Source organism: Oreochromis niloticus, linkage group LG8 (genome assembly GCF_001858045.2).
Source record: "Oreochromis niloticus isolate F11D_XX linkage group LG8, O_niloticus_UMD_NMBU, whole genome shotgun sequence".
In the NCBI taxonomy this organism is placed as follows: domain Eukaryota; kingdom Metazoa; phylum Chordata; class Actinopteri; order Cichliformes; family Cichlidae; genus Oreochromis; species Oreochromis niloticus.
The window spans coordinates 17758358-17771009 of record NC_031973.2 but is presented as its reverse complement, the minus strand read 5'-3'; the positions used below and the strand labels follow the sequence as shown (position 1 = coordinate 17771009).

General features: G+C 39.4%; 2 protein-coding genes across 3 annotated transcripts in view; one reads left to right on the top strand and one right to left on the bottom strand.

The window, feature by feature from the left end:
* LOC100701335 (protein tyrosine phosphatase receptor type H) overlaps window positions 1-12652 on the bottom strand; it is a 574626-nt gene that overhangs the window by 341945 nt on the left and 220029 nt on the right. The gene's annotated exons all lie outside the window — the stretch shown is intronic.
* On the top strand, window positions 4503-7567 carry LOC100704847 (carbonic anhydrase 4). The gene is made up of 9 exons (XM_005448311.3): window positions 4503-4562; window positions 4947-5016; window positions 5132-5158; window positions 5247-5417; window positions 5603-5751; window positions 5894-5989; window positions 6132-6210; window positions 6305-6468; window positions 6581-7567. Exons 2-9 carry the CDS (start codon window positions 4947-4949, stop codon window positions 6764-6766), a joined length of 942 nt encoding a protein of 313 aa, XP_005448368.1. The 5' UTR covers window positions 4503-4562; the 3' UTR covers window positions 6767-7567.

Below are 12652 nucleotides of genomic sequence, written 5' to 3'. Positions count from 1 at the left end.
ATTTCTAGCATTCCCCTTTCTCTTGCTTCCTCCTGATTTCTTGTGAGAAAGCTACATGAAGACATTACCACTTAAAGACACATCAATATCCTGTGTATTTTTTTAGTCAAACAGATAAAAACCAAGTGTTAGAGGTGCTTCAGTCATGTTAACTTCTGTGCATGTTTCAGAAAGATATATGGACTCTGACAAAGAGATAATCTGTGACCATAACTTGTGTCTATAAATGATTCTTTGCTGGTTATTCTTAATCTAAAATGTCATGCAGAATGTGGTGCACTGTATTATTGTTTGACCTCTTTGCAAAGACAAAGCTAAACAATGTACACGTTGTTCAAAGGATCCCGAAAACACGTAATGCGTGATATTTTTAGTATGCACAAAAAGTTTTGAATGTAAGCAGACCCCCGACTCAAGTGGTTAATGGACTATTCAATTCAATTCAATTCAATTTTATTTGTATAGCGCCAAATCACAACAAAAGTCGCCTCAAGGCGCTTTATATTGTACAGTAGATAGCACAATAATAAATACAGAGAAAAACCCAACAATCATATGACCCCCTATGAGCAAGCACTTTGGCGACAGTGGGAAGGAAAAACTCCCTTTTAACAGGAAGAAACCTCCGGCAGAACCAGGCTCAGGGAGGGGCGGCCATCTGCTGCGACCGGTTGGGGTGAAAGAAGGAAAACAGGATGAAAGACATGCTGTGGAAGAGAGACAGAGATTAATAACAGATATGATTCGATGCAGAGAGGTCTATTAGCACATAGTGAGTGAGAAAGGTGACTGGAAGGGAAAAACTCAATGCATCATGGGAATCCCCGGCAGCCTACGTCTATTGCAGCATAACTAAGGGAGGATTCAGGGTCACCTGGTCCAGCCCTAACTATATGCTTTAGCAAAAAGGAAAGTTTTAAGCCTAATCTTGAAAGTAGAGATAGTGTCTGTCTCCCGAATCCAAACTGGAAGTTGGTTCCACAGAAGAGGGGCCTGAAAACTGAAGGCTCTGCCTCCCATTCTACTTTTAAATACTCTAGGAACAACAAGTAGGCCTGCAGTGCAAGAGCGAAGTGCTCTAATAGGGTGATATGGTACTACAAGGTCATTAAGATAAGATGGGGCCTGATTATTTAAGACCTTGTATGTGAGGAGCAGGATTTTGAATTTGACTACAATAAATAAATTTGTGAAACACTTGAGATTCTGAGATTCTGATTGAGGCAGCTGAGTGTTGCAGCTTTAAAAGGATGCGCTCATGCACACACTGACTCATAAGCAACACACATATGATCTCGGGATTCTTTGGCAACAAAATACAGAGGTTTACATCAGATATTTTGATGTATCAAAACTACAAACTAACATTGTTCCCTTCGATGAATAGAACAAGTCATAATTTCTAACACAGGTTGGAACATGCTTAATCCAACAAAAGCTTAAAGAAGGCACATCATCATTGTATGTCGTGAAAATGGGCAGTGAGCACTCAAAATGTCTCAAAACACGCCCAGAAACTGGATGTACGAAAAAAAAACAAAACCTAAAAAACAGTAGCTTCAGGATTTATTGGAATCACCGTCATAGATGATATCAGAGTTGCTAACCCATTCACAATACTTCATATGGGTAGTAATAATTCAGAATCGATATTAAAAGCTGGTTGGATACATAACAATGTGTAAGATCACCAAAAGAATCTACAGTGCTGATGGGAGTGCCTGCACTGGACAATTGAACAATGGAAGAAGGTGGCTTGAGCTGATGAATTAGGTTTTGCTTCTATTATGCCCAAGGCAGGGTAGGTCAATAATCTCCTAGGAACATATGTCAGCAGGATGCAAACTGTCTAAGGCAGGGTGATGTTTGTTTAATGTTCTGCTCATGCCATTGTTACTTTGACATATAACACCTGCAAACTGTATTGCAGTTCAGCCTGTTGATTTGTCCTTCAAGTTCCCCCCACATTCAATAAAGCCCAATCCATGGAGAATAAATCTCACAACTTAGCGGGCTTAAAGGATCTGATGCTACAGTAATAAGTAGTGGTTGATGCCATAGGCCACCATTACAGACTGTGGAGTTAATCACATCATGAGAAGCTTTTAAGGCCATCCTCATCAATTCTGCCCGCTGGAGAAAACTGAGAAGCTGCGTGTGTTACTACTACATCCAATGCTACTTCATAACAGTTTTTTCTTTTTTTTTACCTAAATTAACAGAGAATATTATGTTGTCTTTAGTATCATTAACTGTGTCCAAATAAAAACATTAAAAACCTCTAAAACTCATCCAGTTTTAGAAGAAGAGTATTTTTTACTGAGAAGTTCTGGGCATTTATGAAATTCTGAATGCAATGCATAACAGTGAACTGAATGGCTTTGATTAGACTTGGCAGAAGAATGAATCTATTACCAGCAGGCTACTGTGGTTCCTGGTTACAAGTATGCAGGAAAGATCAGCATCATATGTGTTCACTAAAAACTGGTTTGAGGAAATTTGAAAAACTGAAAAAACATTCCATTTAAATGACAGCAACGACTCTCAATCAGATGCTGCTGTCTTCCTGTTACTGAATTGGATGGGTGATAGCACACTCTGGTTAGTTGCAATGTTTGTCATTTAATTAAAACAAAAATGCCGTAATTGAAGTTCCAAAACTCAAAAACAAAAGTTGACACCTCGACTCACCTGTCATGCATTCACACCTTTCAACTTTCAACAGAAACGCAAAAGAAGAAAAAAAAGAAATCAAATTTCATGCAGGTCAACATAGGGAAGCATAAATGCTCATGAATGCTGGAAAGCATACTGTCTGGAATTGGCTATTGGATTTCTAGGAACAATTCTACTGAGGGAAACACTAATAGGTTGTTTTAGCAATCAGTTGCTTTAATCCTCTTATTAATCATGAATCCACACAAAGCGGTTTTTGAAATGATCGACATGGGCGGTTGTCCAGGATGGCATCGTGGTGAGTGCGGCATCGGCAAAAAAAAGTTGCTCCCACCCATGCTGACCCGACATCATGCCAGCTCCATTTGCGAAGTGCACCTGCTGCTTGCCACACAGGGAGGAAAGGGCAGGGCGGCGGGGGATTCTCTGGCTGGCTGGAGCGGCACTTAATAACCAGCAAACCAACAAACTAGGGCTGTCAATGTTAACGCCATCATCCCAATAACGCGATTAAATATGTTACCGCAATTAATCCATCTGGAGCGCAGAATGACTCAGACTCCCTGAAACGTCTCTGCCAACGCATTTCGAGCAGTTTTGTCCAAAGTTTGTCAATTCTGCGCTCCAGATTGCGTTACAAATTTTAATCGCGTTAATGCTGACAACAAACAAACGCAAAAACTGAAGACATTATGATGTAGAATTTGCACTGATGTGTTTTCTACATTCTATCACACACATATACACAAAAAGTGAGCGCGAGGGCCCTCAGTGCGCCTGCTTGCTGCTGCTGAAGTCTCACACACAACCAGTTGAAAGGGGAGCGGGCGGGCTGCTTCCAAATGGTGCACATTTCATTCAAACCCGTTATGTATTAATTATTTCTCCTGAGTTGTGTGAAATCCCCCCCCCCCAAAAAAATATATATATACAAGGTGTTGTCTATTAGTCTGTTCGTTTATGTTGTGGGGTTGGGTGTTGATACTGAAGTGCAAAACTACTGATGGAAGATGGACGAGAAAACATCGAAGCCATCAAGTCCCCAGTTTAGAAAAAAAGAGAAAAGAAGAGAAGAAACGAGCAAAAGATACAGGTAAGCAGACGTGTCTTTGGATAATATCAGGTATTATGTATCCTGAAAAAAGATAACATTCATTAGTAGCGATTGGGAAAACTTCTGTTTACCTGTGTTAGAATCTTGGTTATAATGATGTAGCTTATTGAATCTTTTGGACTGTATTTGAAAAAAATATTATTGTGATCATTTTGACATTGAAGTCAAAAATGTATTTTAAGAAAAAAAGTTTGCTATACCCTTTACAAAATGCCTTGTTTATACTGATCAGCCGTCTTGTTATAAAACATGCATCCTCTTTATTGCACGAGGCTGTAATCATAACCATAAGTTGTGTGGGGGGTTTTTTTTTCGTCTGACCAAAATGCATCTTTCTTCATCTTTTAAACGTCCTTATAATGACACCCACAATTTGTTAATATACTAAAAATATTTCTATTCTTGTTACGAAAACCGATTCTGAAGTATGATTTCATAATTCGGCAGTTTGTCTTGAAATAACGAGTGTAATCTATACATCTTGACTTTTTTCTCAAAATAAAATTACGACTTTAATCTCGAAATTTCGACTTTATTCTCAAAAAGGTCGATAATACATATATATATATATATATTTTTTTTTTTTTATTAAAGTCGCCGTAATACTCCGTCGTACTTCCTCGAAATTATTGCGGAGAGATAAAGACCTACTCACGTGTCACATGGAGGCGGTGTCGGGCCAGCTGCAGGATGCACTGAGGAAATAAAAAGAGGGCAGGTGAGGTGAGCTGCCTGTGACAACAGGCTGAACGGAGGCACAGGTTCTTCAAAGGTAAGACACTGTGCTGCTCAGATGAAGTGGACAAAAGGAAAAATTAGGCTACAGTCAGAAACCTGCATTTGTTGGATTCTTTCCTCTATTAACAGCAAACTGCAGCACTTCAAATAACATTAGTTCATTTTTTAGAATTTAATCGTCAAAGTTTATATATAGGTAAGTTTGTCACTCCATATAGTAACCTGTTAATCAATGAATTCATTCATTCATGCAGAATCAGAATACTTTATTAATAAATTAATTATAAATTAATTATTCTTAATTATTAATTATTCTTTTCTGTGCTGTCCATTTTTTTCTGATTATTTTGATTTAATTGAATTTATTATTTTCTAAATATATGCGATTTCAAACAATGTGGCTTTTTGGTCGTTTCAGATGAAGTGGTTTAAAGTTGTTGCCCTTGTTGTGTGCGCCTTCGTACCCGCCGCTCACTCCCAATCAATAGGTGTGTACTCCCCCCCCCCCCCCCTCCGATATTTTGAATTTACTGTTACACTGAATTTCTGCTTATGTGAATCTAAATCTTCTGTTTTTCACCCCCTTCTTTTTTTGTCATCCAGCCTGGTGTTATCACCTCCCATCCTGCAGTAAGTACCCAATATCTCCATTATCTATTATATGTTGCCCACTGGGTGACCTCTCTCCGGTGACTTTACGTGTTCTTTCTGCTCATAGATGACACAACCTGGTCAACAATTGTCCCCCAGTATTGCAACGGCACCCGACAGTCACCCATTGACATCGTCTCAGCATCTGCCACACCGAACGACAACCTGAGTGAATTCACTTTTGTGAAGTATGACGACACCTCATCAATGACATCAATAAAAAATACTGGCAACACAGGTGAGCACCGGGAGTATGACTTAGTGGCTACAAAAGTGTGTTGTCATGGGGTTTCTGTAACCTTTGTGTCTCACTTGGATTTTAGCGCACTCATCTTTTCTACAATTAAACGCACTGGCTTTGCACCTGAGTATTTTAGGTTAGGTGTAACGTTATCGTGTTTTTGTTTTTCCACCTTCTTCCAGTCAAAGTGACCCTTAAGAGCGGAGTTAAGATTTCAGGAGGGGACCTGTCCGAGCAATATGACAGCCTGCAGTTCCACTTGCACTGGGGCGACGGCTCCTCTGTCCCCGGCTCAGAGCATACAGTGGATGGAAAGCGCTATCCTATGGAGGTACAGATATTTTTTTCCCCAGTTATTTTGGTGATGCTGGTGTATTTCTTTGATATATTAATTTTAAATCTGTAAAAATAACAACCCCCCCCCCCCCAAAAAAAAAACAACAAAAATAAACAAGCAAACTTCATTTTCGCAGCTGCATATTGTAAACAGGAAGTCATCCTACAATGGGAATACAAGTCTAGCCCTTAATGACTCCACCGGATTTGCAGCGCTTGGTTTCTTTATCGAGGTGAGAGAAGCAGCGCACGAGATGACATAATGCTTACTGTGTTGTTCGGTATTGAGACGTCACTCGATTTCTTTTTTGGGGGGGGGAATTCTCTTTCCTCGTCTGTGATGGGGAATGCAATACCCCCTTCTTTTTATTCCAGGTAATGTCAGGCAACTCAACTGGTCAGCCGGAAAGCTGGCGCAATTTGACCTCTTACTTGGCCAACATCACAGAAAAAGGTGACATTTTTTTGTGGAAAAACTCCTCTCCTGTTTCTGACTCTAAATTGTGTCACCCATAGTTCCTTCATGTAGGTCTTGTTTCTGTCCTCAGGTCAGAACGTTTCCATTGCAGCCGGGTTTTCCCTGGACGACCTGCTCGTCGGTGTGGATCGCACTAAGTATTACCGCTACCTTGGATCCTTGACGACCCCCGCTTGTTATGAGGCGGTGGTCTGGACCGTTTTTAAGGACCCGATTAAAGTCAGCAAAGATCTGGTAGGTTTATTTTATTTCTTCCTTGTGTATGCTAATTGTCACTGTTGCAAGCACAGATGCACCGTTAGTGGTTCATACAGCTAACTGGAAACAAAATATGTCTCATGACCAGATTGACCTCTTCAGCACCACACTGCACTTCAATGACAGGACATCACAAATCATGAAAAACGTCTACAGAAGCCTGCAGCCTGCACAGCAAGTCTGGACTCAGAGCATCAAGGCCTCAGCCTCCACAACCTGCTTCTCCCTGAGCCTGCTACTTCTCAGTCTTGCACTGGGCTGGAGTTGGAGCTAAAATAGAAAGAGGACGTCATCAACAACTTTGCTGATCAACCCGTTACCTCACTTCAGCACATGCGTTCTTTTCCCATTTAACTAAAACTGACCTTGCTGATTTCTAATGTAGTTCTTTGTGTTTGACATAATCACGAAAAGTGTAAAAAAACAACTTATTAAGGTGAAGGCTACTTCTGCTCCCATCTTATCTCTCTTGATTATGGCTACCTGTGACCAAGCTTTTGCCTGTTGTCAGATTTGAGTCTGTATGATGAATGCACCTCGTGCATGCAATGTTCACTTTAAGCAAAGACACTGACATGTTTTCATTTTGCAAAGCCAAATGGTCTGACCAATTGAATCATGTTCCATGCCAGAGCTACATGTGGGTGACAAAGGGATGCACCTGCACTATTTACAGTGTACTTCTGGTGGTTATGAAATCCAGCATTATAAGAATGTGTCATTATCTGGTGACATGTTACGATATGCCTTGATGTTGGCACATGCACCTAGTTTAGTTTACCAAGCGGTGATTGAAGGATATGGTGATTTTTTTGTAAAATAAAACTTTTGCCTCCATCATTGCAGCTACTGCTGCAGTTGAAATGCACTGGTAGCTAAAACCACAAAATGGAAAAAGAAAACATGCTGTTTCATTTATGAAGTTCATAGATATGAAAGATTTGTGTCTTACTTTCTTAGATGAACCAAATTATTTGTCATTGATACACATTGCTTATGCCCTTAATACTGTACTGTACTGCATGAACATGAAGAAAACTGTGGCTTTCCTGGTCTTAATAAATGGCAATTAAAATTATTTGTGACTGATTCTGCAGTTTTACTGTCTTTTTTAATTCTCGGAAGTTTCTTAGAAACATTGAAATGATACATAGCTGGGTGGAGTCCTTATCTGCATTTGTTACACTTAACTAGGACAAACTGTCTGAGCTTTTGAGAGCTTTCTATTCTAGTTCACAAAAAGTCCCTAAACAATGTACTTTAACACAAAAGTCCCCAGTTTTATTCTCTGGTGGTTTAAAACCTGTGAAGCTGCCAATGTTTTGTTCACACTATTTTTAACCTTACATAACCCATGCCATTTACTAACAATGCAGAGTAAACAGACCTGTTTAAACTTAATCCGTCTAAAGAATTTGGCTGTTTTTTTAACCAAATGTGTAATGGTTAACCATCAATGAAGTTGAAGATAAGGTGAAGGTCTTTGAAGTAAGTGTGCACAATGGCTCCTATCAGAATTGCAGTTAATTTGATTTTAACTAAATTAAACATATTTCATTGAAAAAAAAAAACTTTCAGAAAAAGTTTCTGTACTTGGTCTCCTACATCTTGTCCCTATCATCTTGCAGTTGTGTGTCCAACATTCTTGTTCCTTTTTCCCATCTTCTGTCTCCAGGCTTTTAGAATTTACCAGAACAGAGGTTTGATTACAGTCTACCATGGAGAGCACAAGAGTCCAAATGACTTTGACACTGTCCTGCTGAAAACACTTGTGTGAGGTACATATAAGCAGACCATAATTTTACAACATAACAGCAACATTAACTTTTTATTCTTATTTTGATTTTTGTCACATTTGTATTTTATAGCAAGTAAGCAGCATGAATTAGTTGAGCCCAACCCTTATAGTGATCAGCATGGAACAGGGTTGACATTGCCAAGAGTGAACTCTTCGATGGCGACATTCAGTGGAGGGTGAGGAAGGGAAATGATGCCACACAGATGTTACACTGAAAGAAAAACTAATAATAACATATATGGCATAAAAATATTGACCTGTCTCAAAACATGATCTTACCTTCCTCCAATTAAACAGTATGACAGATGCCCTGATCAATTACAAGCCCCAAGTTTGTTCGGCTTTTCACTGAGAACGGTTTGAACATTGTGGACTACCTAACTTATGGCAAGCTGGAAACCCTCTATCACTCTGTGCCAGGTGGAACCTTGCTCTATCAGCTACTACAGCACTGCTAGAGGGAAAATATGGCATCTGCACAACCATCATCAGAACAACAGAGTTTATCCTTAAAAATGGCAGCAGATAACAATCAGAGCAGACCAAGGAGGGAGTGAAGCCATGAAGGTATTCTGAACTTTTTAGAAGAAACAGATAATGTACTTGTGGTGGCAGCATGTCTTTTTTATAGGTGACCTGTGTTAGTCATACCTGGCGGTATGAGTGGGGTTAAATATTGAAGAGTGGACATAGAGCGCTTGAGGGTCCTTTTCTGCTGCAAGCTTGCACATACGCTTGTCTCTGGGTCAGAGAGTCTGAACAAGATATCCTTAACCAGACCTTAGAATCAGTAGAAGAACAATGGATATTAACATTATCAAGGCTAGGCAGGGGTTGTTTTTCTTTTCTGTCTCTCACAAAAGAGGGAGCAGATACGAGGCGAAGTCGAAGAAGTAAGTGGACGTGAATGGAGAGAGGATTCATAAGGAGACAGCAGGACTGCCACGTTGCCTCTGGAAAAAGATAGCCATAATAAACTTTGTTATTGTCACAGTATAAAAACTGTAAGCCTGTTTCAGGGTTATCCTTTTGGTCAAACAGATGCTTAATCTCACACAAAGATCCAGCGCTGAAACTTGTATTTTCAACTGCCAAAGCAACTTAAATCTTTTTAAACCACAGATATTTCTCCTGAATTCCTTCTGAAAACTTTGAATATGACACTTGATAATAGGTATTTTTAATAGGTATAGGTATTTTTATTTATTTTTTAATAAATAAAAATGATAATATTTTGACCCCCTGCTGAATTTATAAATTTGCTCATTTCCCTCAAAAATGAAAAGTTACTCATTTTTCCAGTAATGTCATTTTAATGGAAATAAACAGACAATAACATAGAAGATATAAACTGATGTGCATGTCTTTTGATTGAAGTAAGTATTTGATCCAGTCAGACGCTGTCTGTGTGCACGCATGGCGTGTAGATTATAACCAGTCAATCACAGTATGTGTATAAAGCACACCTGTCCACAGAATTCACCTCCATGGGCTCTCCAAAGACAAGACACATTATGATTTGAGGCTGTTTGGGGGCTGTAAATGACATCCAGCCGACCACAAACTTCATGAGGGTGGCCCAGACATCCTCCAGTGACCCCTGTGCTCTTGGTGCCACCTTAGGATTTGCCATAGAATACCAGGATGGTTGTTTCACTGCTGGCTCCCTGCTTTTTCACAGATGAGATCAGGTTAACCCTGAGCACATGTGACAGACATAAAAGGGTCTTGAGAAGCCGTTGAGAATGTTATGCTGCCTGTAACATTGTTCAGGATGACCAGTTTGGTGGTGGGTCAGTGATGGTCTAGGGAGGCATATCCATGGAGGGATGCACAGACCTCAGATGTTGCATTGGTGCAGTGGGTAATATGGTGAGTATAAGCAGGCAGTTCCTGTAGGACAACGAAGGAATTGATACCACTGACTGGTCCCATGCTAACCTAGAATCCTTAGGACACCATCCTAGGAGGATGCCCTGATATTATGTTTCTCTTGCTTTTCGCCTACGTCCTGTTGGTGGATTTCAAGCCTCCACCACCCTCAGGTCCAGCTGTTACTGAGTATGTTTTGTACTGGGTATTCACCCTTGTTTGTGAGGCGATCCAACAGGTCGGTGTAGAGAGACATTTTACTTAGAACTTTATTCACCATAATGTTTATGTGTATAAAATGTCAAGTGAACAACTGAATGTAATAATATGCACCTAATTCAAATCTTTTATTTAATTGCTCATGGTGGAAAGACAATATCTCTAAAGTGCCATTTTAATACAGTGGTTAACGTGGATGTGTGGAAGACATGTGACCTCACTGCCATCCACATGTTCTTTATTGGACAAGAAATAAAGATGATATATTAATCCTGGATTGTCTGTGAAAAACTTTCCACAACACTACAAACAGTTTATAGTTTGTCATTGCAACATTGCAACATTTATTACAGCACTGTAGTTGTTTTGAGGCACTTTTGGCTGTCTTGTCTGTGTGTGATAAATAATTTTCTTAATACTTATATTCAAAACATTTCCTCAATTAACAACCAAATGTCACAGGTTAATTTACTGTTTGCCACCAGGTGGTGCTGCTACCACAGTGATTAAGTGATACTATGCTTGCGTTTCAGAATGTTCCACCCGTCACATGAATTTGGCCGGGACTACATGGTTTTCACCCTTTGCCTTCGTGTTTGTCCAGTTTGCATGAAAATAAGAACATTTCTATGACATTGAAATCAGTTAAAAATATTAGTACAGCTTTTTAAAATTCACCACAGCAATTAGAAATTGAGCCGTTATCATAACTCTAACTCCTTTTTTAAAAACCTTTTTTCTTTTATCTCTATTTTGTGACAGTGGGCCAGGAGCTAATCTGCTCAGACAATATGACTTTGAGAGCGGTGAAGAGCCGTGTAGAAATCAGGATTGGCTGGTAGTGATTCTGCTAGTCGTATATCTCCTGGTCACCAACATCCTGCTCATCAACCTGCTCATTGCCATGTTTAGGTAAAGAACCAGTCTGCCATTATGTTTCTCGGCATTAGCATACTGATTGATTTTATTTGACTCAGTGGCTCTGATCTGCTTGTGTCCACACAGCTACACTTTCTCTGAAGTGCAGGAACACAGTGACATCTACTGGAAGTTCCAGCGTTACAACCTGATTGTTGAGTACCACTCCCGTCCTTCTTTGGCTCCTCCTTTCATTATCCTCTCACACATCAACCTCTTTATCAAGAGTCGGTGATGCATGCTCAATCATCCAGGTAAGTAAATCTCCAAAAGTTGATTCTGTTCATCTGGACGTAGCGTTTTGTGGGAGAAACGTTTCGTCACTCATCCAAGTGACTTCTTCAGTCTCAGCTGACTGCAGGTTTCCCAATCTTATAAACAGTACATTTGCATAATGACTGAAACCAGACTCGTTATCAAGAGGATCATCCACAAAGTGCCCTCTGTAAAGACCCACCACTTTGCTTTATTACTTTAAAGTAATAAGTGATGAGTGATGAGTAATAAGTGAGAAAGCCACAGTTGAATGAAAATGTATAGCTCTGGTTGTTATTTGTAAGTGACTCATTTTGTATTTTTAAGTAGTGGATCCCATGTTGTCCAAAGACATGCAGTTTGAGGGGATAGGTTAATTGGATAATCCATGGTATGCTTAAATGTCTGACTAAAAGCAGAGAGTCTGAACACAGACTACAGGCTCAGTTAAAACAGAAGCATTAATCTGAAGCTCTCACTTTGTGATTACATACCCTTTTACTCATTCTCTATACATATGTAGAATTGATGTAAAAGAGTATGTCTGCACATTCAAACTATTTTATATAGATTTTAAAGCACTACATAGCTTTTGTTACAGCATAACGACAGAAAGGTGGAACATGGGGAAAACGCCTACTATACAGCAGAAAGACAGTTTTAGTTGTGTTTATGTAAAGTTGTTTGTTGATTGTGGTCAGAGATAATGTGGGTTATGCTAAGTAATGCTAACTTTATAAAAAGCAGCCAATGGGTTTGGTTGTGTATCAGTTAAAATGTTTTTAAGTGACACATTGTAGTCTTGAAAAGTGAGTTTTAGCAGGGCTGGAAGGTGAATGTTGGTCACTAGATGGAGCCAGGCTAGCTGTTTTATCTGCTTTCAGTCTTTATACGAAGCTAAGCTGTGCTGGCCTCATGTGTGTCTCTGATGATGCAGTTTCTTTATTCAACATAATTGTTTCCATTGCAAGACAAAAAAAAACCCAAACAAAAAACATTTAGCTTAAAACAATCTGTACTCTCTGAACTTCCCAATCATTAAAAAAATTACTTTGTGTTTATGCTCATGCTTATGTTTAGTATTTATTTAACAGCAAA